We start from the raw sequence: 25,995 nt of genomic DNA, 5'->3' as shown, positions 1-25,995 counted from the left end.
GTAGGCAGTTATAAGAGCAAGTCTCATACTCCCTCTCCCACTCTGCTTTCACAAAGCCACATCCATATCAACATTGGCTTGGTTGTGTGCCAGCAAACAGGTTGTACCTCTGAAACACTAAGATCAATGTGGGGTTTGTTAAATTTGGGCTTGCTAGGCCTTCATGTTGTCAGTGTTAAGGCAGCGTGAGGAGAACAGATGGATTGAAGGAGGAAAAGAGGAGTTCTTGCTGAACCATTTGAGGAAGGGAGCAGAGAAAGGAAGCTCCCAGAAGAAGATACGGAAAACAGGACATACCCTATGCACAAATTAAGAAAAGGCCATGCAATCTACCACAACTATTTGGTGGGGGACCACAACAATATCTCCAAGGATCTGAGATAGTCTTGTTCTTCCTTGAGTCTTGTCTGACCTGACAACCTATGGTGTTTTGGGTCAGGGCTTGTTGGTTTTATACATAATCTTTGGAGTCTTTAGGCACCTATGTGAACAAGATGCCCTAGAACTGCTGGATTGAGGTTTCCTTTTGGAAGGGAAAAATGTTTCAGCAGTGTTGTTTGTTTTTTTAATACTATAGACTGTTTTAGCTGGAGTGGCTTTTATTACTAACTCTCCTTTATTTATTCTGTTGTAGGGATTATTTGAAATTCTGGGGGGTACTTTTCCTTCCAGCAGTGGAAATTGAGTGGTGCAGCATGAGCAAGGGAGTGCTCTTGTGCATCTTGAGCATCAGCTAACATCATACACAAACCAAGCAATTCAGGACTAGATCTAAAGTGTGAAAGATGGGAGAAAGATTGTGGTCACCATTCAGTTCAAGAAACAACCAACCAACCAAATAAAAAAAAAAATCGCCAAAAAAAATCAAAGCCAAAAATCCACCACTGAAAACAACCAGCCCACTGAACCTGGAGAAAGTTTTGGTCTGCACATCAGGTTACTATCTCAAGGATGAGAACAGTTCATATTAGTGATTTATTATGGGTGTATCTGATGCAAGTGTTCTGGAAACTTGTTTTATTTATTTTCTTTTATAAATATTTTTTTTAACTATCACTTTACACTTATGAGGTAAAGGGTAGGACCATAAAAAAATGTATGCCCCACTATTCTAAGCAGAAAGAGAAGCTGAAGGAAGACTTTCAGTGTTGCATTACATTAGGAATAAGTGTGTTACGGCAATGCTGTCAATCATCCTGTCCTAGTTTGTATTCTTTCTTGCTTTGCTTTGTTCTTCTCCCTGCTTGGTAATGGTGTGTCAGGAACAGTTTCTAATGGTCTTCATGTCTCTTCTTTCTCATCTCTTCCCATATTGTCTTTTCCCCTCTTTCCAGTTTTCTGCTATCAAATCTTTGCCAGCATGCTTTTTTTATCTGAAACTGGGCACCTAAAAGAAAGCAAACACCTGGTAGGACTGAGCAGGAAGTGGCAGAGGGAAGGAGAGCACCATGGCACCTCACATTTCCCTTGCCACTGACTTCTCCTACTTGGTTGAGAAAGGGCATCTTGTGCAATCACCCCATAAGGATGGTTCCTTGGACCATGCCTGAAAGTGTATTTCATAAGTCTTGCTTACTAGCTGGTATAACTTGATTGCCCTTCAAAACATTCTTTCCTTTTTTACCTTTTGTAGATCTTCATCACCTTCTCCTCTCGCTTCATCCTGTTAGAGGGGTGTTTGTGTTGCTGCATCCCTCCTTGCTATGGATGTCCCTGTCACCAAGCTCTATCCTAGCTTGCTTTCTCCACTACTTACAGAAGCAGTGCTAGATTTTGGTGCTGCTTGGAGTTAGCTTAAGCTACAAAAGTGTGAAGTGAATCTTAATACAGTCACTTTTACAGTTGTTCACAACTCTTCTTAATGGAAGCTAAAATTTGATAAGATGCCTGTGACTTCCAAGTTGAAGAGTCTACTGGTAGCTGCTGGTGTATAGGCCTGTCTGAACAACAGCTTTGGGAAGATACCCCTAAAGTGATATTTATTTTTTTAACCATCTTGCTGTTCAAAACATTTCCCTAAAGAAGGGCTTAAACCTGTTTCAACCAAAGCATGGAGTTTGCAATATTTATTGCAGAAACTTAAGGAAACTTTTGCTTCCATGAGCAAATAGATTATTTCTTCCACTTCTCCTCACCCCAGACATTGGTAAAATCAGAGCAACCTACCCTGTGCAGATTCTTCTGGGAAGCAAGTGCATAACCAGAGCTTCCAGCAAGGTCATGTACTTGGAGCTGTCCTGGTTTCCTGCCTCTTGGGATGCAGAGCATCTCGCTGAGCAGCAAGCAGGAGATAAAATAGTAGGCCATGAGGTTTGCAAAAAATCTGCAGTGGGATTTTTAGTCCTCTTCTCTGCAGATTAAGGATGTTGCTCATTTATTGTGGTCCCTCAGCAGACTGCAGGACTGCAGGCAGCTAACAGCTGGTGCATAACGCTTTCTATAGGATGCTTACAGTTTCTCAAATGTGGAACTTCACGACACTATCTGACTGGCTTACTGCACGGGAGGCCCTTGTCCTTGAGTCCTGTCTTAGGGGAAGAGCATGTCTGTAAAATTACAGAAGGACATACAGAAGCTCTCATGTATCCCACTCTTGCTTGTCTAGCTCAGAGAGCTCTGTGGAAAAGTTGTTGATTGCATGCCAAAGTAATCTGGATGCAGTGACAGGAAAACTAGGCAACACATGGAGCAATTTTCTGTTAGATCAGTATGAATGGTGTCTAATCTTCACCAAGTTCCTGGGTAAATAAATTGTTTTATGCTCCTCTAGCTTGAAAGCTTTGTTTGGCCTTTGTCTTGACACCTCTAGTGTCCTTAATTATTTTTTTTGTCAGTTAACAAAAAAAATATGAAAGTCTTTAGTTCTACATGCTTTCAGGCTGTTGCTCAGCGTGAGGTTGTATTGATCTGACAGCTGAATTAACTCTGTGTGGTCCAAGCAAATATAAAAGATGTTGGAAAGGCAGTGGAAAAGAAAGAGCAAGCATCTCTGTTGTAATTCTATTGAGACTGCAGGTCTCTGTGACCCATTGTTAGGATGATGTTCCTCCCTTGCAAACTGCTGCATGTCAGGAATTGGTAGGGCTCTAAAGCAAATCTAGACTTCAGTTAATTTTGGTGACAAGTTAATACTTCATCTTTGCCTTTTCTCTTATAACCTCCTATCATCTAGGTGATGAGATGGAAACTAAGAAGGGAAGACAAAACCAACAGCTTCAGTCGTTCACTTTTGGAAAGAGTAATTTTGGGTTTTTTCTATGGAGCTTCTGTGGAGCATTAAGTCTGGGAGCTAACCAGGCAGTATCTTTGGATTTTATGCATCCAGTCTTATAGGATTTATTCTAAACCTGAAGGAATGTTGCTACCAAGTGTGATGTTTCATTTAGAACAGGCTTCCTTGCGCTACAAGCTGTTGTGTAGTGTATCTGGAAACAGGTCAAGTAGGCCAGAAACATTGCACCACAAACCATGTAGAACACATGAGCTGCCCAGATGGTGATGCTGTTCTCTTGGGTGTATTCATCAGTGGTCAAGCGAAAGTTCATGAGAAGTGGCTAAAAATTACGCTTTTTTATAATGCATCAAGTGGTTGGAGGGAAGCTGCTGTGGGTTGAAGGCTTTTTTCAAAAATGAGACTTCAGTTTCAGCTGAGGTATCATCTACTTGGGTCTTTTCTGGATAAAATACACTTTCCTCAATAAGAAAAGTAAGCTTATTAAGGATGGAAACATAGACAGAGACAGTACTTGAATAGTTTAATTCCTGTTGAAGTTAAGCATCTGATTACATTTCTAGAAGTTCACAGTACTCTGGGGTGTGGAGAGCTTCCTCTTCTTTTTAACTTTGTATTTAGTATTAGAAATAGAATGTACCCAGTGAAGTCTTCACCAGTGACCTGACGTGACTTCATATAATTTTGTCCTCAACATCTTTCAACATTGTAGTAGAGCAGAGCTGATAGAAATTGGTAAAAGTAGATTATAGCTACAGTTCTACATGCAAAATATGCCTGTATGTGTTACGTACGTATACATTTCCTTTGTTGAATTTCTGGGATTTATCTTGCTTCAAACAGGTACATAACCATAGCCTTTTTCTTTTAAAGGGCAGAGATCAGGAATAAACTGTGGAAACGTTTCTACAATGCTGAGTTTTGGTTTGATGTTTTCTTCATCAAACTGGGTTACGGCTCAACAAAAATCTACTGAGGAGTTGCAGCGTGTAGGCTGAACTGGATGGTGTTAGAGGTAATTTGGCATGTGAGACTTAATGAGTTAAGTTCTCTTAAACCCAAATGCAGTCCTATGTGACTGTCTTACAGGTTTTGTAAGATCCTCTTGATGCTTGCTTGTTTCTGTCTTGTCTGTGATGCTGTTTACCACTTTAAAGGGGCAGTAATGGACTGAAGTGAAGCGCTAAGTTAGGACTACAGAATTAGACACTTTCAAAGCACTGTTCTGTGGCTTGGAAGAAAGGGGTTTTTTGTGCTTTCCCACTCCCCCAGCTCTGTTGTGATTTTAAACTTTTATTCAGGGCTCTTTCTCTATATTGCTTAATTGTGTTGTATGTGCTCATGCTCACAGGCTTTTTTAGACAGGACTAAAATTCGATGATTTTTGACTTCATACCTAGCCTTTCCCTCACTCCCCTAGTGAGACAGAGAAACCTAAAATGTCAATGTGATGGAGATTAGGAGAGGGGAGAAAAATCTTATTACCTGTGACAGTGTGACTGAAGTCAGGTCTTGCTTATTAGCTTCATCAATCAAGTGTGACATTTTGTTCCAAGACTTTCTTCTAAAGAATGCTTAAAATTTAATATAGCCTTGTCTTGGGCACATGGAAACGAAAATACCTTTCTGTACTGAGACAGGAAACTGAGCTCACAAAAACAAGCACCCGCTGTTGATCTTTGAGGTGGGTCCTTCCAGGGGCTGTACCTGTTGGTGTCAGGCACAACTGCTTCTGAGCCATGCAGAGTGCTTTTGAACTCCATGGAACTGAGGTTTGAAGCAATCTGTTCCTGAGAGCCTTTTCCCAAGGATGTGTTCTGAGTTGGAGAGGTCTATGCACTGTTCTTCCTATAACATTCAAAGAACTTAAGCAACTATGTTGTAATTGAGATGGTCAAAGATTCTCTGTTTTTACTGTGTTTTTCAATATGTTTTGAAGTTACTTTTATTCCAGCTTTGGGCATGAATGCAAGTTGGAAGGTGCAAGTAAGTATATGTCTGTTCTGTGGGATAGCTTGATAAACAAGACTTGCTGAGAATGTGTGGCTTCACCAAACTGAGGTCCTGGAGTTGTTGGGGTTTTATGTGTATTTGGGGGTTTTGTGTGTTATATTGATACTGGCAGGACTCTTGTGCACTCTTATTCTTGATTTTTATGTCGCTTAAAATGACTTGTTTATGGTCAAATGGAGTGGTCAGGAGAGATGAGGTAGAGGGAGTAATCTTGTTCCATCCTCAGGCTAAGCTTGTTTCATGGAAAATATTACAAATTAGAGAGGATCATAGTGAGAGGTTGGTAGCTCTTAAACTAATAAAATAGCAAGGACTTGAGCTCCCTGTATGTTATATAGAGTACTCTGAGTATAACTCAGGGTATCTGAGATTGCTTCCCCCACAGTCACTCTTATGGGGAAGAGAATCAAAGGCTGGAAGGGACCTCAGAAGGTCTTCACCCCAACCTCACAGCAGGGTCAGATCTGAGGTCAGGTTTCTCAGGGCTTCACTCATTTGGGGCTTGAAACCTCAAAGGATGGAGTCTGCATAATCTGTCTGGACAACCTGTGCCACTGCCTGACTTTCCTCTTGGGGGGGAAAAATTTTTCCCCATCTAGGCTGAACCTCTTCTGTTTAAGTTTATGCATGTTGTTTTTCACCTTCCTGCCCTGTACCGCTATGAAGAGTCCATCAAAGACTTCTCAGTGTCCTCCCTCTAGTCTCTGGAAGTGCTGCTAGGTCTCCCAAAGCTGTCTCTGCCCTGAGCTGAACAAGCCTGTCTCCCCTAGCCTCTCCCTCATCACCTGTGGCCTTTGATTAACTCTCTACGGTTTATTGGTGTCTTTTGTGTATTGCTTGGGCCCAAACTAAAGAGTGTGTAAATGTGGTCCAAAGAGTGCTGGGCAGAGGAAGATAATCCCTTCCTTCAATCTACTTATTGGCTCTGCTTGTGTTCACACAGCCTGGGGTGCTGTTGTCTGTCTTTGCATACCACCAGCTTGCAGCCAGCTTGCTATCCACCAGGACCTCAAGGGACATTTCATAATGTGTATCAGCTATTCTTCCCCCTTCTAATTCTAGTTATTGCAGATTAGTGTTCAGGATAGAGAAGCATCAATATTCCCATCAGCAAAAAAAAAAAAAAAAATAAAATAAAAGAACGTAGGGTAGCAAAACACTTCTGATGATATAAGGCTCAGATTTTTGTCCCTCACAAATAAGTACACGTAGGCTTTTGAGGTGAATGAGGGATAAGAAGTGGCAACCCAGGATGCTACTGAAAAGTTGCAATCTGAAATCAATTTTATCATGGTAGTGGCATTCAGCTCAAAAGCACCTACTCTGAAAGTAAAACAACTAAACCTAAAAATAAATGAATTATCCCCCCCCCGCACTCATGATGACTGTTGCAATTACTGCCTGCTATTTCAAACATACGTCCTTTTTTTATTTTTTTGTGAGGAGGAAAGTTTGGATGAACTGTCATCTAATGATCCACCTAAACAAAGTCTTATATTCAGCCTGCTCATCTTAATGGTTCTGATTTTGCCTCTTCAGCATAGCTACTTTTTCTTTATAATTAGAATACAAACCTTCTAAAATGTTTACAACATGCCAGGTGAGCCATTAGCTTACAAGACAAACATTGGGAAGAAAACTAGTTTGGTTTTATATTTTACTCTGCAAATATCGTGATTTCTATTAAATAACACAACTTTTTCACTCAGGTGTATCTGCAGGTCTCTTGAAGACAAACAAAGCAAACCCTCTGTTTCAGATAGAGGCGACTTTTAAGGCTTACTCTTGACTTCTTTTAGCCTCCAGCAATTGTTCACCTTTCACATTGATGCATGTTTTGCTATACTATGTAAAGGATCATAGAGTCACAGGAATTGAAATAGTTAACATTTTTTTATTTAGGGAAAGCTTCATTTCTGTTTTGAGACAGATCTTGGATGGTTTTGCTGTTTTATGTGATAATAGTAGTACTGCTTCTCTTCCAAGAAAAGCTGGAGCTAGTTTTAGGAAGGGAAACTCCTGTCTAGTTGAAGATAAACTGGATGAAACAATTGGCAGTGAATGGGTATGTGGGTGTGGTGTTGGAGGGAGGAGGAGGTTGATTTGTGGAAGTGGTGTGGTGTAGGATAAAATCCTGCAAGCTGAGAAACTTGAGTGTATGGGAGATCCAAACAGCATCCTTGCTCTGTCACCCTCAGTCTTGGAGCCTTAGAACATGAGTTGTTTCATGCCAAAGAGCAAACTTTTTACATAAGGCCAAGGGGTTTTCAGTAGTGGAACTGTGTTGTTGGCTTAAGCTACTTCTAGGGAATTAATGAAGGATGGCTAACAAGGTCAAACCTACTTGTCTTTAGGCTTGCTCCAACTGCATGACTTAAAATCAGAAAGGGCTGAAAAGCTGCTGACAAAAGGAGAAGAGGGGAAGTTTTCTCGCAGGTTTCTTGTTGAGAAAACGTGAATGTGTATAGCTTAAAGCTGAAGCATTTTCTTAGTCTGCAGAAAAACACAGCTGCAAGTTCACATTAGTGAAACTATGTAAAAGCACAAACTCGGGCTCCTCAGTGGTGGGTGGGTGCTGTGGCCAACAGGCTGGTCCCCACTGGATACCTGCTGGCTCTGAGTGTCCTGCTAAGAGTCTAGTATTTTCCGACAGAAGCGCAGGAAGTTGAGTCTTCAGAAACTTGTATTTCAGTCTCCCCAAGTCCATAACTGCTGTCAGCTTCTCAGCTAAATTGTGTACTTGTTGTGCTTGCTCTTTCAAAAAGCTTACAAACATTTGTTACCCTGATTATCTATCACTTGTAGAAAACTCACATATGTGTGTTCTTTTCCTGCAAGTGGACCTTAAAGCCTTCCTGATCTGCAGATGTCCAACTTGCTAAGGAAGCTCTTTCCTTAAGAAGACAAGAGGTCAAGTCCCTCTCCCTAGCCACAAATGCTTTTTTTTTTTCTTTTTCTCAGCACATGTAATGGCAATTGACTGAAACGTTTTGGGCAAACTCTGAAGTGGTGTTCATGCAATCCAAAGCTATATAGCTGCTCTTGTTCACTGAGATGCTGTAACAACTTTACTGGAAGATAGAGTACTCATTTATTTTGTATGGAATTTTATTTCTTTTTTTCATTTAAATCTATTTTGAGAGGAAAAGAGATTGGCAGAAATTAGGTCTTGTGGCTCTACAGGTTTATGCATAGTTGAATTTAGCTGTGAATTGTGGTAACAGTCTTTTTGAAGAGTTTAAAGGCTGTTTTCTTCACAGAAAATCTTTACTGATTTCCCCTGGAGGAATTCAGTAGAGGTATATGGAAATGGGGGAATGCTGCCTGCCAGTCCTACTTGTTTGAAGATGACCGTAAACTCTCACCTTCTGATTTGGCTTCCCAATCTAGCCTAGATGTCAATAACTTTGTCGTGTGTGTGTCCTCGTAAGTGAATTATTGCAAGAATTGCAGAGCATGGCATCAGTTTCTATCCCTGTACTTAGCAGATGACAGCGTTTACAAAGCCTGTCTGCCAGACATTAAACTTTTTACCTTACGAACGAAGACAGCAGCATAGGCTTTCTGTGCTTTTGTTTGTGCTGGAAGTCTTGCCTCTAGGCCTTGAAATCTTCTTGGTAGAGTCAGGTGGAATTTGATTGTTTTGTGTTCCAGTGGAGGAAACTGCTTTTGAGGCCATAGACTTTCTGTGGACCTGGTTATTGTCTGGGCCTGTGCTGTCGGGACTCGCTGTTGAAGCCTGCAGGGTGAACTGTTCCTCTCTAAGCTGGAGAACTTTGATGTTGCCTTCTGTGGCATCAGGACTTCAGCTGTAAAGTTTCTTTGGTGACTTCCCCACCCTGCCCCCTTTCAATTAAAAGGGAGAAAGCAAGGAGAATTATTCTTGTAATTCCAAGGGTGTGCTCATAAAGAGATTCAAAATTGGCACTTTTAACCACTTGTCATGCTTGTGGTGTCACTTAGTTATGTTTTTTTCTGTGTAACCAATGACGTTCCTTTGAGTTTATCTTTCTGGGTAGAAGGCAAGGGTTTATGAACAGCAATGTTGACTTCTTAAAATACAGGGGTTTAAACAGTCTAATTTTTAATGAGTATTCAAAACAAATTTATAATTGGCTATAGCTGGTAGCTGTTCTTGAAGGGCAAGTATCTTGAAGCTCCTACCATGCCACATTTGGGTAAGCCAGTTCTGGAGTTCAGGCAAGTGGAATTTCTCTTCTCTTTAAAGCAGTAGTAAAAAAGCAGCATCATTTTCAGCAAAAGCCTTGATCAGAATCAAGGAGCTGACCTCAGAGGCTGGGGCTGGCACATACTTTCAGAGGAGGTTGATTTGACAGCTCCTGGCACTTCTGGTGTATTCTTTACACTGTTGCCCTTACAGGTCAAATACTGTGGTGAAGCTTCCTTTGCTCAAATTGATGCTAAAAAGCTGAGACTCGGCTGTGAGAATCTTTCACAAACTGTATCTTTAGAACAGCAAATTATTAGACTGGAGAAATGGGAGCAGGTTACATCCCCTCCAGTTTTTGCCTATCTCCTATGTTTGCTGTCACTGAAGACCTATCAAAGGCTGCAGCAGGAAGCGTTAGGAGCCTGCCTACTCCAGTTCATTAATGAACCGGAGTTGGATATTAGCATCTCTCTGCCCTTGCAAGCAGGCGTCACTGCAGTCAGCACCAATTACAGCTGTATTCAGGGGACAGTAACATGATTCAGCCAGTCAAAAACAATATAAATGAATGAAGCTTCCACTGTTCGGGGATTATGTATTTTTAGCAAGATGTATGTGATGTAATCCAACAAGATAGCTGCATTTTTCTAAACTTGTTCTGTTCCTGTCAGCAGGCAACAGCATGATATAAAACTCACAAGTTACAAAAGGGAAAGAATATGAGAACACGGTAGGGTGAGAAGGTTTTTATCTCTTCAGTGTTGATAGGCCCTGTGAAAGAAAATAGATTTGAGGTTCTCTAGATCTATAACTTTGTGACCAAAGAGGCTAGTTATTTAAGGCCTTCAGGTGCTTTTCAGCATGCTGCATGCAATGCTAATAATAAAAAAAAAAAACAACCCGGGCTCTTAAATGGTCTCTTAACAGCATAGCTTTCACTCAGGCCTGTGTGTGTTTGTACTAGTATAGAGCTTGAAAGTGTGATCTTGTTGCCTTTGTCTTGGATTAAGCTGTCCCACTAGCAGGTGTGTAGTGGTATCCTGTTTTCTGGCAGCAAGTAAAGATGTTTTGTTGCCTTTTGCAGCAAATGAAGTACAGTAATCTGAGAAGTCTACATCTCTTAGTCAAATATCACTTGTTTGTGAATACTCCATCTTAGAAACCTGAAGTAAGGGGGTGGTGACTGGGGAGAGTCTGCAGTGCCTGGGCAGGGTTATATTTATGATGTTTCTTCCTGTTCCTCTCCTCTACTGGAGCTAGATGGTAATCATAATGAATATTAACTGTAGGACACCAGATGTCAGGACAGATGGGCAACCTGGTCAACTGTATCTATTTTAGGACCTCATGTGTCATTTAATAAAGCTGGTCACCAGGAAAATTGATTACCTGACATCTACTGTAGTGAATTAAATCAGAACCCACTAGTAGCTCTTTGCTTAGGTACTACTTTTACCCAAGGTCTCTAAGCACTGTTGCAAATTCTGGGGGACAGAGGGCTTCTAACAGTAGTGAGCCTAGTGTCTCTTCAAACTGCTGCTTGGAAGCTGCTGTGAACCAGACATGTGTTTGAAGAACACAAGAAGTATTTGAAACTGTCTAGATTTTTCTTCAAGTTTTCTCACTTATTTCTGTACTCTTATTCAAATTTTTACTTCTCAGAAAAGAGACAAGGGTAGTACAGTCTGGTCAAAGTATATGCTCAGGCTGAGGAGTGCGGACAAATTATGTTGGTTTTTTTCAGTCTGTTTTTATTGACATAAGATTCCTTAACATCTTTGCTATGAATTTCCATAGATGTTTGTTTCAAAAATAATTTAGAAAACTGAAGTAACTTTTCTTTTTTCCCCTGTTAGTAAATACATCTCAATTCTATTTTTACAGCACTGATATCACCTGGAAAGAAGACGTCATCGGTGATCAACAGGGTACGACTCCAGCAACATAAACCAAACCATCACCATGAAACACTTCCTGAGGTAACTGTTCTGTATTTTTTTCAAAAGTGTTACATTATTCTAATTACTTCTGTGCGGCAGTCAGTTAAGTGATTCAGTGGTTACCGGTAGTACAGAACGTGGTGTAAACTAGTTTGCTTTCTGTTCACCTAGATTTTGCTATTTAATTAAAACTTTTATTTTAACATTTCCTTTCCAGTTCTTTATAGAAGTAGAGAATGTGGGAATTGTCTTGTGGGATTGGAGTAGTGATGTATCAAATCACTTGTGCCTGATAAATCAGGGGAAAAATAGCAGAAATAGTAACATACAATAGCACTTGAAAAATGTTGGGTGGTTTTTTCCCCATTCTTGTCTGCTGTCTGGATTTTTGGAGTGTTATTTGTGAAAGTGCAAAAGGGGACATGCTTGGTGAAAAGGTGAAAATGTTTTTGAAGCTGATCGTACTCAATTTGGGGAGAAAAGCCTATTCCTTGCTCCTGTGTATGACTTGCAGCTCTTTCTGTATAAACTAGGGATAGAATGAGGGATTTGCAGACAACAGCTGTAGGTGCAGAGAGTTCATGTTGTCTTGGTTCTATAGTCAGTGGAGAGAGTTGAGCACTCCTAGAATAACAATACAGATCAAGAGCTTAATTTGTCTATAAACCAAAGAAATCATATTCTGTCTGGATGGGAAAAACCTTTCAAGAGGGATGAAACATATGTTTCTGTATAGAGCATCTGTCACTATATTTTTCTTTTTAGACTGTTTATAGCAAAAAATCTTATACGTTATGGTTATCAGGATCATTATCTCTAGGCTGATCATCTGTAATGATTTTGCTGCCAAGCTAGCCTTGGCTTAAGCATTTCTGTGGAGTGTTTGGGTCAGTTTCCTCAGGTATCTTGAGCCAGCTGCAAAAGGACACTGTAAGCAGAACATATGCAGGTTAAAAGCATAAAGCAATTACTTATTTGCTAACACCCACAAAAGACAGCTGAGATTTAATGAGCCATTAGGCAAAGCATTAGTATGCTCACCACCATGATAGGCACCAGTCAGGAGGGAAAGGATTGGCCCCTGCAGCTCTGTAGATCCTGGATGGGCCTCAGTCTTCCACAAACTCTATCAATACTGGTCTGGTGACCTTATGGTTTGCAACTAGCCAGGCTAATCCCTGCAGTGCTTTTTCCTTTCACAATTTTATCCCCATTTTGGAGCCTTCCTTCTTGGATCCTGCTAGTAATTGCCATCTCAACAGTCTTGCCTCCTACAATTTTTACCTTTGTTTCTTTGTGCAGACTTGCTCAGCAGCCTGACCCAAGGTCACAGATTGGTGCCATAAGGGATGTGGGTCATGAATCTTGCACAAATGGGACTTTAGCATACTGTGGGTGGGGTGAGAGCCTCCAGGTGGGGTCACGGAGTGTGTTACAGCTTGCTCCCATAATGACCTGGTATCTTTTGAGCCTAATGAAATTTTGTTTCCTCATGATGGAGAAACTGAGCTGCTGACAACTTCTAAGTTGCCAGCTTTTCCAGACTACAGTAAACATTTTGCTTTTACCTTGAAACTGCTTGTTTCTGCCCTCCTTTAGCTGTCCTTGGTGTTTTTCCATGTTGGAGAAAGAGTGCTGTTCTGAATAGTTGGATTCCTGAGGCTGTCTTGAAGGAACTATCTCCTACTTTTTTTGCCATAGTATTTCTAAAGTCAGTGAATCCTAAAAGATTTGAGAGATCTTGATGGTAGTAGCTTCTTTTAAGTAGCCAAGGTAGATCAATTTATCAATAAGCAATTGCTTATCTAAATAGTACAATCTAAAACTTTGTCATGGTAAATCCAGTATTCTAAATGCTGAACAGAAAGTCAGATGGCTGGGAGGTGGGGAATACAGAGCACCTCAAATGGGAAAGCACTGTTGAAACAGTAAAGCTGTTGTGTTACTTAGAGGCATTTTATTTTACGTCAGTCCTTTGACATGAATTAATATGAGTACTGTACTGCTCATATTTTGTGAGTATAGAAGACGTGGGGAGATGAAATAAACTGGGGTCATCCTCCAAGAAAAGCACTTCACTGGGGATACTGAGTTCTGTTGTATATGTTGTGGTTGCAGGTTTATATGATAGGAAATAAGGCAGTGAAGTTTGGAGCTGCGTGGAGATAATACATGTGAGACAAAGATATTAAGCCTTCCAACTTGGAAATAGCTGGAAACAAGTTAATGTATGCTGTGTCCGCTAGCATTTGTCCATTACTAATAGCAGCAGCCGCCCCAGAGCTTACTAAAAGCATGATTAACTGTTTGTGAAGATCAGATGCAGGGCTGAACATGCTGTACTGATGGCAAGGACTGGTCAGTGGCACAGTGTTTTTGCTGTTGCACAACATGGAGGAGACGCTGGAGCAGCAGATGCTAATGGCATAGATCTCTCTGTGTTTAAAACCAATGAGTTAAGTCTACACAAACTGCAAGTCATCTTGTTGACTGTGTCATAGAAAATGCCATAAAATGTATATAGAGAGGAGCAGGGTTTTCATCTGTAAAGTTAAGATAACCTTAACTGCTCTCTGAGTTATGATGGTAGTTTACCTGCAGTAACTTCACACAACAGGTATTCACTTGGAGACTCAAGAAGGACTTTCAACAGCTTTAAAATCCAGCTTGTAAGGGAAGACTCTCACATGTAGGCAGACTTGGCACTCAGCTGTGAGTCAGGTTTGTGCATTGGAGGCATGCTGCAGTCTCTGCTGCTACTATCAAAGTGCATGCTGCATTAGGGCGCTCTGCTACTACAGTTTGTCTTCTAAACAAAATACTGCAGATGTGAGTGCAGGTAATGAGGAATTGGTGTAACTTGTGTGCTACTTCTGCTGTGCTTACTATTTATCTGTTGGACCATTAACATGACTTTTTACCAGCTTGATATCTCCTGTCCAACTTTTTAAAAAGTCTGTTTTGTATTTAATATCGCTGAATTCTCTTTTTTCATCCAGACCTTTCCATTTGAGAGTATGTTTATCCTTCAACCATTCTGTGATCCTGTGGTTAGTGAGGCTGAAAGGCAGCTATGGAAATCAAGTCCAATCCCCTTGCTCAAAACAGGATCAGTCACAACAGATTGCTCAGGGCTGTGTCCAGTCATGTTTTAAGAATCGCCAGGGATTGAGACTCTGCAGCTTCTCTGAATAACCTGTTATGATTGTTTAGAATCATAGAATCATTTAGGTTGGGAAAGAGCTTTAAGATCATCGAATCCAACCATGAGCCTAGCACTGCCAATTTCACCACTAAAGCATGTCCTTAAACACCACCTCTACACATCTTTTAAATATCTCCAGGGATGGTGACTCAACCACTTCCCTGGACCACCTGTTCAAAACCTTTCGTTGAAGAGATTCTTTCCTAATAGCCAACCTAAACCTCCCCTGGCACAACTGGAGGCCATCTCCTCTTGTCCTATCACTTTTTACTTGGGAAAAGAGACCAACCCCCACCTTGCTAAAACTTCCTCTCAGGTAGTTGTAGACAGCGATAAGGTCTCCCCTCAGCCTCCTGTTCTCCAGGCTAAGCAACCCCAGTTTCCTTAGAAGACTTGTGCCCCAGCCCCGCTGCCCTTCCCTGGACACGCTCCAGCCCCTTGACGTCCCTCCTGCAGCGAGGGGCCCAACACTGAACCCAGGGTTCGAGGTGCGGCCTCACCAGTGCCCGGTACAGGGGGCGGTCACTGCCCTGGCCCTGCTGGCCACACTGTTTCTGACACCAGCCAGGACGCTGCTGGCCCCCTGGCCACCTGGGCACACTGGGGGCTCATGCCCAGCCGGCTGTCAGCCAGCACCCCCAGGCCCTTTCCCACCGGGCAGTTCCCAGCCCCCTGCCCCAGCCTGTAGCGCTGCCTGGGGCTGGTGTGACCCACGGGCAGGGCCCGGCACTGAGCCTGGTTGAACCTCACACCACTGGCCTCGGCCCATCATCCATCCAGCCTGTCCAGATTCTTCTGCAGAGCCTTTCTACCCTCAAGGAGATCAACACTCCCACCCAACTTGGGGTCCTCTGCAGACTCAGGGAGGGTGCACTCAAGCCCCTTGTCCAGATCATGGATAAGGATATTAAACAGAACTGGCCCCGGTACTGAGCCCTGGGGAACACCACGTGTGACCAGCCGCCAGCTGCATTGAACCCCGTTCACCACCGCTCTCCGGGCCTGGCCGTCCAACCAGCTGGTTACCCAGAACAGACTGCTCCCACCCAAGCCACAGGCAGCCAGGTTCTCCAGGAGACTGCGTGGGGAAACCGTGTCAAAGGCTTTACTAAGGCCCAGGCAGACAACATCCACGGCCCTTCCCTCATCCACAAAGCCCGTTACCTTGCCGTAGAAGGAGATCAGGTCTGTCAAGCAGGACCTGCCTTTCATAACCCCCTGCTGGCTGGGCCCGATCCCCCGGTGGTCCTGTACGTGCTGCGTAAAGGCACTTGAGATGACCTGCTCCACACCCTTCCTCTGCACCGAGGTCAGGCTGGCAGCCTCTAGCTCCCCAGATCCTCCTTCTGGCCTTTCTTGCAGGTGGATGTCACGTTTGCTGACTTCCAGTCACCTGGTTAGCCAGGACTAATGATAACTGATGGGAAGTGGCGGGTCAGCACTTCTGCCAGCTCTGCCAGCGCCCTTGGGTGGATCCCATCTGGCCCCATAGACTTGTGTGTACCAAAGTGTTGTAGCGGGTGCCTGACCCTTTCCCCTTGGATTCTGGGGGCTTCATTCTGCCCCCTGCCCCTGTCCTTCCGCTCAGGGGGCTGGGTACCCTGAGCACAACTGGTCTTGCTATTGAAGACTGAGACAAAGGTGGCATCGAGTACCTCAGCCTCTTCCTCGCCCTTTGTCACTGTGGTTTCCCCCACATGCCATAGAAGACAGAGATTCTCCTTAGCCCTTCTCAAGTATTTACAGAAACATTTTCTGTTGTCTATTATGGCAGTAGCCAGATTAAGTTCTCACTGGCCTTGGTCCTTCCTATTTTCTCCCTGCATAACCTCACAGCTTCCTTGCAGTCCTCCTGAGTTGCCTGCCCCTCCTTCCCAGGGTCATCAACTCTCCTTTTTTTTCCCCCCTGAGTTCCAGCCAAAGCTCTCTGTTCAGCCCGGCTGGTCTTCTACCCCACGGGCTTGTCTTCCAGCATATGGGGACAGCCAGCTCCGGCACCTTTAAGATTTCTTTCCTGAAGAAGGACTGGCCTTCCTGGACCCCTTTGCCCTTCAGGGGTGCCTCCCAAGGGACTCTGCCAACCAGGCTCCTAATCAGACCAACATCTGCCCTCCGGAAGTCCAAGGTGGCAGCTCTGCTGATCCCCCTCCTTACTTCTCCGAGAATGAAAAATCCTGTCATTTTGTGATCGCTATGCCCAAGACAGGCTCCAGTCATCACATTCCCCGCCAGTCCTCCTCTGTTCACAATCAACAGATCCAGCGAGGTGTCTTCCCTAGTTGGCTGGCTCACCAGCTGTGCCCGGAGGTTATCTTCCACACACTCCAGGAACCTCCTAGACTGTGTTTCCAGTAGACACCTGGTAAGGTGAAGTTCCCCACAGGAATAAGGGCTAACAATTGTGAGATCTACCAGCTGCTCTAAAGAATATTTCTTCTACCTCTTCATCATGGTTGGGCAGTCTGTAACAGACTCCCACCATATCTGCCCTGTTCGCCATCCCCCTGATTCTTACCGATAAACACTCAACCTTGTTGTCACCACTCTTAAGCTCTAGACAATCAAAACATCAAACCTGGAGTTTAGGTAGTGACTCTTACAATTTAAAACCAGTAACAAGAAAAATTAAAAGAACACCTTTATGTTTAGATGTAATTCCTGCATTTGTCTGTGCCCATGGCTGCTTGTCCTGTCGATGGGCACCACAGGGAGGAGTTTGTTGTCTTTGCTACTCCCAACAGGTATTTATGCACATAGGTAAGATCCCCCTGAGCCCCTAGCTCTCAGTATGTCCTCCAACAAATGCTCCCAGTCCCTTTATCACCTTTGTGGCCCTTTGTTGGACCTCTTCTGTATGCCTATGTCTCTAGTACTGGGGAGCTCTGAACACAGTACTCCAGATGTGTCTCACTGAGGCTGAGTATAGACTACAATCTGTATTATCATCCACAAACATATGGAGCTTTAAGGGCCTTACATAAAAAGCAATGGGAAAGGTAAAACTTTGAGCATTGACTAGTCTTCTGCAATTGAAGCAATTGCTTAGTTTTATCAAAGTAACACTTGTACATCCTCATATTTAAAGGAAGTAAAAATATTTGCTTCATGCTATTGACAATACTGGCTAAACTATGTTTTACATGAAGGTGATAAATTTGTTCCTACTGATATTTAGGACAATAGACAAGTATTTAATATCCCTTTTAAAACTTATGACGTAGTGTTTTATTGCTTTTGATGTGTATTTACTTGACCCATGGGGCAGGTGGCTTAGTTTTGGCGCTGGGGATGTGTTTGTATGTGTGTTTTCTCTTTAAGGCTTACTCTGAAAGGCACCCTTTATCTCTTGCAAAATGGCTCAGCTCTGAAGTTACCTACCTTTGCTGACAGTCACCGTCTCTACTTTAACTGGGAAGTGAAATTGTTGTTGTAAAAGTAATTTAAAATGTGTCTCAATACATTTCTAACACAAAGTTCAGCCATTGAATGAGACAATTAAAAAGATAAGAGAAGGTACATGTTGCGGTGCCATGCAGTAAGACTGCTTTTAATAAACTGAAGTCCTACAGTATCTGAACCATTTCAAAACTTCAGAATAAGTCCTAAATTGAATCAGTTGCTTGTGCAGTCTCATTTCTCAGTCTCAATTGCTTTCTTTATTCCTGCCTTTCCCAGGATTGTACTACACATCTGAATAGTGAAGAAAGGGGCTGTGCTTCCACAAACAGCAGCTACTTTGATATCTAGATCTTTTATAAGAATATAATTTTAGACTGGAGGATCCTTAATTAACAGAAGTTCATCTACGGGTTTTCATCTACTTGTTTTAAACAGCTGCTGCTTTCCAGTGGAATGAGAAGCTTTTTTTTTTTTTTTAAAAACAGTCCAGTACTTGGAATAACTCTAAACTGCTAAATTCAGGGGAGTGCTGTTGGCCAGCGAACTGCAGGACTCTTTGTTCCAAGGCAATGTCTAAATAAAATCAGCTGTTCTAGGTTTCTTTTCTTTCTCAGCTTGCTCTGATATGAATTATAACTAAAGTCTGAAATAAATCTTATTTCATAAAAACTGTTTCTCAGTAAAATATTTAATCTTTCAGTGCTTTCATCTTTGTATGGGGGTTTTGAGGAGTCTGTTAGTGACACTTTCATTTTGACTATAACTTATCTTAAACATCTGAAATAATAACAACTTGGAGAACCAACTGTAGCAGACACCTAGGTTTTTTCCATTAATTCTAGAAACCTGACACCTTCTCTTGATCAACTGCAAAACAGTCTGTAAGCACTAGCAGATTTTAAGCATAAGATTTGTCTTACTGGAGTCACATCAGATGAAATGAAAATCAAGCAAGCAAAAAGCGAGAGTAGGGAATGTGTGGAAAGCTGCTGTTAAAAACTACTCTTATGTCTTCCTTCGTTGCCACGGTGACTTGCTTTCATGTCTAAATGAAGAGATAAGATGGATTTCAGTTGTCAAGTCTGCAAAGGCAAAGAATGAAAAAAATTTCTTGTTTTGTAAAGGAGCTAATAGCAGATTTGCCTGTGGCAGATTGGTGTGTTTGTATGTTACTTCTTGTTTGACCTTGTATATACACTGTAAGTTATACAAATAAACTAAAGATAGCTAGGTTAATTAGCTCCTAGCAGGGTAGTGCCACTTGCTCACTCACCTATGTTGATAGCTTGTCATCCATAACTGATGCATCCTTGATTTCTCAAGCTATAATCAGAATTCTAAGGAGGGAAATATTTGTGTACAATACTTCCTTCTCTGAGCTGAGTCTGTCCATCAGGAAAGATAGTTGTGTAAGAATCTTTCCTATCCATAGGACCTAAAAGAGTACATACAGGAAAGAAAACAATGTGTAAGTAGATTGTGACTTTTATTTCATTATTTTAAAGTATTTAAAATATTTTGTTGGGCTTTGCTTCTTTCACGCCCCACCCCACCCCAATTGTAGGTGTAGTCACTAGCACTGAGTATTTAGTTGAAGTTTTCATTTTACCCAAAGTATTTGTTCTGTTTTTTACTAGCTTTGAAAATACTAAGGTTCTGAAATTAGTGAGGGGATGAAACACTTTTATTAGTTTCAAAAATGTTGCACAGTAATCAATCTTTAATTTTTTTCACATCAGGAATGAGCTTCACAACTTTGGAAACCTTTTGCTCAGTTTTGCTTCTGCCTGTTTATCATGGAAAAGGCTGTCTAGAGCCAGTGACCTTTAAATAAAAAGCCAGCTTTCATGAAAACGTGATGTCATACTGTCACTGGGAAGAGTTGTAAATTCTAATAACCATCATGTATGCCATTCCCATCACACTGGCCCAACATCAGTTGGGTTAGACAAGGGCAAACCATGAGACTCCATGCTGAGAACCACTTCTGTCCTTCCATTTGCAATGTCAGGGTGTGAAACAACATGCTCAGTTCTCTCTGCTTCTTGTTGCAGTGTGCTTTTTACCCCAGGCAAAGCAACACGTGCTGTGGAGAATAGAAGTGGTGTGACTGCAGCAGTGATACTCTTAATTTGTTTTCTATTTGGCTCTAAATTTCTCTGTGTCTTGCAAGGATCCCAGCAATTGTAGAACCACCTTTGTTCATCTGCTCCCTCATGGAAACCAACACTCCAGAACCTCTGCTGTGCCCCGTTATTGCTGATAAAGATCAATTGCTTCTTTGGTTTTGCAGCATTCCTGACAGTCCTTGCCAGGGTACTGACTACCTAATTTTTCTGTTGTTGTTGGGGTTTTTTTTTGTTTCATTTCTTTTTATTTGTTAAAGCTGTTCTTAGCAAAAAATTAGAGCTCAGAAACAGTGTGACACACAGCAGGGAAGATATGAAGGAGTTAAAGGTAGAAGAGCAGGGAAGAAGGAGAGGTGAAATAAGTGCATATCCCAGCCCTAAAGTGATGTTTTCTAATTACACAGAAGAAACCTTTACATTTCCTGGCACTTCAGGCTATTGTTGTGGTAGCTTTAAGTGCTGGGTGGTATTCTATAAGTCTCTTCAAGACATGCAAGTGAATTCTACAGAATATTTTGCATTTCTGATCATTTTTTCTGCTTTTTTCTTCTTGGAACCCAAGTAACAAGTATATTTTTCTCAGAGCTCAGTGACTTTCTGTGAGCCACAGTTGGGAGAACTATACTGAGTTGCATTGGTTACTGCTCAGGAGCTAATAGGCAGCTTCTGATGTCTAAGTGACTGCTGGCATCAATGACTGGGAATGTGTAACCCTGACTTATGGGAGGATGGCTGCATGTGTTTCTACTCATACAGCATCCTTGGCAATTGAACTGCTTGTTGATTGGGCCTGTGTGCATCACAGAATGTTCAGGGTTGGAGGGGATGTCTAGAGATCATCTAGTCCACCCCCCTGCTAAAGCAGGTTCATCTGGATCAGGTTTCACAGAATCACATCCAGGCAGATTTTGAATGCCTCCAGAGAAGGAGACTCCACAACCTCTCTGGGCAGCCTGTCCCAGTGCTCTGTAACCTTCAAGGTGAAGCAGCTCTTCCTCATATTCAGGTGGAACTGCCTGTGTTGCAGTTTGTGCCTGTTGCCCCTTGACCTGTTGCTGGGCACTACTGAGAAGAGCCTGGACCCATTTTCTTGACACTTGCTCTTAAGATATTTGTAGACATGGATAAGATCCCTCTCGTTCTTCTCTTCCCCAGGCTAACCAGGCCCAGCTCTCTCAGCCTTTCCCCATAAGGGAGATGCTCCGGTCCCCTCATCAGCTTTGCAGCCCTCTGCTGGGCCCTCTCCAGTAGTTCCCTGTCTCTCTTGAACTGGGGAGCCCAGCGCTGGGCACAGCACTCCAGATGTGGCCTCACCAGGGCAGAGCAGAGGGGAGGATCACCTCCCTCCACCTGCTGGCCACTCTTCTCCTGATGCACCCCAGGGTCCCATTGGCCACCTTGGCCACCAGGGCACACTGCTGGCTCATGGGCAACTTGCTGCCCACCAGAACTCCCAGGTCCTTCTCTGCAGAGGTGCCCTCACCTGCCCTGTTGCACGGAGTTGTTCCTCCTGAGGTGCAGGACCCTACACTTGCCTTTGTTGAACTCCATGAGGTCCCTCCCTGCCCAGCTCTCCAGCCTGTCCAGGTCTCGCTGAATGGCAGCACAGCCTTCTGGTGCATCAGCCACTCTTCCCAGTGTTTCATCAGCAGCAACTTTGCTGGGGGCACACTCTGTCCCCTCATCCAGGTCATTGATGAGTAAGTTGAACAGGGCTGGACCCAGCACTGACCCCTGGGGCTGGCTACATTCAGTGAAGACTGAAGCAAAGAAGACGTGCAGTAGCTCTGCCTTCTCTGTGTCCTTCGTCACCAGGGCACCCCCCTCATTCAGCAATGGGCCCACATTTTCCCTAGTCATCCTTTTCCTGATGATGTACTTGAAGATGCTGCTCTTGTTGTCCTTGACCTCCCCCACCAGATTTAATTCCAAATGGACCGTAGCCTTCCTTGTTGCCTTCCTGTGTGCTCTGACAACATCCCTATGTTCCTCCCAAGTGGCCTGTCCTTTTTTCCACATCCCGTAAACTTCATTCTGTTTGAGTTTTACCAGAAGCTCCTTGTTCGTCCATGCAGGCCTCCTGCCCCCTTTCATAGATTTTATTTTTTTTTTTTTTACTCATAGGGGTGCACCTATTCTGAACATCTTATTATACAGGTTTTTTCTTTGGTTTACCTGAATAGGTGTTTGTATGAATTCTTGTAATGCACTTTGCCTGTATAGGCAGAAATCTATAGGTCTGTACAGCAGCATGTAATACAGGTGGAGAAGGAGCTTGTATCAGGACGAGGAAGAGGAAAGTGCAAGTCTCTGAGGAACACCTTCATTTCTGTAATACTTCAGTTCTTAAAGGTCACCTTGGGATCTTAAGTATCGCTGTATGTGATTACACAAACTGCTGGTGAAGCACACTATTTTCTGTACTGAGAAAACCTGTGAAGGCAAGCAGAAAAAAAACAACCCAAAAACACAGAAGAGGTTGAGCAGAGAGAAGGTTTGGAACTGTCTCCTAAACCAAACCAGAAATGAATGCCACAGTGTTGTGGTCAGACACATGGCTCAAGCTATGCTTCATGTAGGCTCTTGTTGACAATAAGCTATGTTTTATTTTATAGCTGCCACTGTCTCTACTTTGCTTACATGAACTGAAGTGTGTAGTGGCTAACATAGAACTTGACTTACATAATCACTAGTATGCTTTTATTACAGGACTTCTGCAAGCAAGTATTCCTTTTTATAAAGAACAACCCTTTGAAAACCAAACTTGTGTTACTTTTTGTCATTCATGTTACTAATGGAAGATTTCAACTGTAAGCTTGAGATGGATGAGTAGTAGAAAACTGAAGGTATCCACAAAGGCTAATTTTCTTCTATCAGTTACTTAGTCAAAACTAGTGTTTGTTTGCTTTATTAGTAATAGCTGCTAAGTATATTTTAGTGTATCACAGATGTAGTGTTTGTGTGCTGTAGTGATGCGTTATTAGTAGATGCATTTTTATTAATCTTTGTGAAACCGCAGCCAAAGCAAAACTTTAGTGGGGAAGGTGGTTGCAACCATGTGGTCACAGCTCTATTCCATTTAGAGTTTTTCCTTTCATTTGCAAATCTGCCATTGAGCCTAAAGGCAACATATAATTCAAAGGTACCCAGCTTCTTCGCCCCACTCTGCAACTTTACCCACATCACACAATGCAGTAAGAAACAAGGCTCTAAGTAATGAAATGGGTTGTGATGCTTCAGCCCTGGAGGCAATTTAGTGTAGGCATGAACTTTCTCAAAGGGCTTGTGGTTTTTATGGGAGCTATCTTGCTCATAAGAAGAAAATCTTCTTACATAGGCTGTTAACACGAAGTTGAGTATTTCCTCCCTTCTTTCATATAAATGAGCTCTTTGGGTAGTGAGTTGCTCTAATAGAGACCTAACCTTTGGAAAACAAAGGAAGCCAAAAGAAAGCACCATACATTTCTACTATAAATGTATGGTGAAAACCCAGAATTTTGTTTTACTGCACTCTACCTGCCTGTTTGTCATTAACCTCTTGTATTAATTTCTCTGGGCCTTCAGCCTGACTACAGAGTTGGGATGTTCTGAGGAGGCTGAGGAATAGGCTGTGTTTGGATTCTTCAGGGATGATGGACTAGTAAAATCTGTGAAGGCTGATATCAAATGTTTACTGGAAAGCCAAGATGCCTGATGTTAGCCTGTGGGTTTTTCAAGCTGCTACTAAAGGTTGCAGTTGCAGGCATTAGTTGACTTTATATGAGACTGACTTACACTTCTGACTGTTAAGAACTTAAAAGAATAGCAGCTTGGTTGAGGACGGACTTGCCTCTTGGTAACTGGTCTTGTTCTTAGTGCTGAAGATGATAACCTGCTTTGAAGCACATAAGAACTCCTCACAGTAGTGTGTTCTGGCCCACCTTGGGATGGGGGTGGGAACACAGGACAGACAGATGATGACGATAATGCCCAAATATTTTAGTGTCAGTAGCTGAAACTTTTGCTTGTCTAAAACTTGGTTCCAGCGTGGGAGTGATTCCTCATTCTTTAGGTTTCACTTTGTCTAAAATAGAGGCTTCCTGTTGCATAAAGACAAGGGGGGTTGCCTGCATGCAGGCGTTTTAGAGTGTTAAGTGAATTAACTGAAAGTGTGAAGATAAAGTGGATGCTTTTAAAGCACGTTAAATAGTTGTGTGGATGCTCTCCACTTAAACATAAAATGGCTTTAGTTCCCTTAGCTTAATCTCCCTTCAAAGGCGATTAGACTAAAGTGAACATAAAGCAGATTAAACTCCCGTGTGGACATATTAACATGAGTTAACTTATCTTCCCTTCCTTGAATGTCCTTCTACACCATGCCCTTCAGAATGTTCTTAGGAAGTGAAGGAGCTCTTCAAGCTTTATTAAAGCTGTAACTGAACTGAGTATCTGGAATTCAGTATTTCAGAATAACCACTGCACTCCATTGAAAAAGATAATACAGAGCCTCCTAACAAATGACTTGCTTTTGAAAGCAACAACAGCACGTGGAGGAAGTAACGAGCTAATGATATATGCATACACAGAGGCTTAGAACATAATGGACCAAATTATTTTTGACCATTTGATGGCAAGCTAACATATCGAAGCTGTGTTGATGTTCTCCCATAATATAATCCTAGAGAGGCTGAAGTTGAAAGGGAGCTCTGGAGGTCGTCTAGTCCCCTCTCCCTGCTCTAGCATGGCCACCTAAAGCCAGTTGCCTAGGATCATATCCAGGTGTCAATGTTCCCATTGTCAGGTCTTTGCAATTTGCCTTTTCTGAGATGTGCTTCTGAATCCAAGGACCCTTGGTGGATCCTCTTCCCCACCTGAAGACCTGGTGCACCCTGTGGAGGTTGGCAATTGAGTAACATGGCAGGATTTGTGCCTTTATAGCTGTAAAAACAAGAAAGCTAAATTGTGTCCAAATAAATTATAGCCCGTGAAATCTGTTTTTGGGGTGTGTTATGTAATTGTGGTAGCAGTATGTGGGCTTTGGTAGCAGCTGCAATGCTAACAGACTTTAAAATAGAGCATTTCTAATGTATGCAGCCTTTTTCAGGCTTTCATAGGACCACAGGATAGTTCAGACTGGGAGGGATCTCAGCAGGTCTCTGATCCAAACTTCTGCTCACAGCAGGTCAACTCTGAGGTCAGACTGGGCTGTTCAGGGCTTTGGAACGTAAGGGTTTCACCTTATGTCTAGGCTGAACTTCTTATGTTTCAGTTTATGACTGTTGCCCCTTGCCTTCCTGCCCTGCACCACTGTGAAGAGCCCAGCTCTGTGTCCTGCACGGTCTTAACACAGGCACTGGGGGCTGCCGTTAGGTCCCCCTGAAGTTATCTCTGCTCTAGGCTTAACAGCCCAGCTTTCCCAGCCTGTCCTCACAGGGTCTGTGCTCCACAGTCTTGGGGACCTTCCACTGAAATCCATCCAGTTTGTCAAAGTCTGTCTTGTATTGCTGGGGCTCAGAGCTAGATACAGTATCTAAATAAGGGCTGGCTTGGCTTACTGTCAGCTCTGTACTCTGAGAAATTGCGCAGCATCAGTGCTGTATAACAGCTGATCTTGGGAGAACTGGCAGTCCTCAGGACAGTTCTCAAACACCTTCCTTCTTGAAAGAGGGGAAGCTCTGGTTTCCTTAGTTGTCACTCTTCACTTGGGGGACCTGGCATGATTGCCGATTCATGTTTGTTGGGATAACCAGCCGCTCTGCTTGCAGCAGCTGGATGCAGAGGCCAAGCTAAGCCAGGGTGTAGTGCAGGGGTCCTCAAACTACGGCCTGCGGGCTGGATATGGCCCCCCAGGGTCCTCGATCCGGCCCCTGGTATTTACAGAACCCACCTGCCACCCCCCCCCTGCCACCCCCCGGGGTTGGGGGGGG

At 42.9% G+C, this 25,995-nt stretch overlaps 1 protein-coding gene across 9 annotated transcripts in view; it reads left to right on the top strand.

Moving 5' to 3' along the window:
• The window catches only part of ELMOD1 (ELMO domain containing 1), a 64,489-nt gene that overhangs the window by 15,892 nt on the left and 22,602 nt on the right, over positions 1–25,995 (top strand). For 7 of the 9 annotated variants that reach the window (XM_055801627.1, XM_055801633.1, XM_055801629.1 and 4 more), the window contains one exon: positions 11,301–11,395. In XM_055801627.1, the coding sequence (XP_055657602.1) occupies positions 11,379–11,395 (17 nt within the window). In that variant the 5' untranslated portion in view covers positions 11,301–11,378. Of the gene's footprint in view, positions 1–11,300; positions 11,396–22,798; positions 22,936–25,995 lie in introns of all 9 variants that reach the window. The other 2 variants (XM_055801630.1, XM_055801631.1) reach the window with 1 other exon arrangement.

Source organism: Falco peregrinus, chromosome 4 (assembly GCF_023634155.1).
Source record: "Falco peregrinus isolate bFalPer1 chromosome 4, bFalPer1.pri, whole genome shotgun sequence".
Classification (NCBI taxonomy): Eukaryota; Metazoa; Chordata; class Aves; order Falconiformes; family Falconidae; genus Falco; species Falco peregrinus.
The sequence above is the reverse complement of the archived record's forward strand: the minus strand, read 5'-3'. Positions and strand labels throughout refer to the sequence as shown.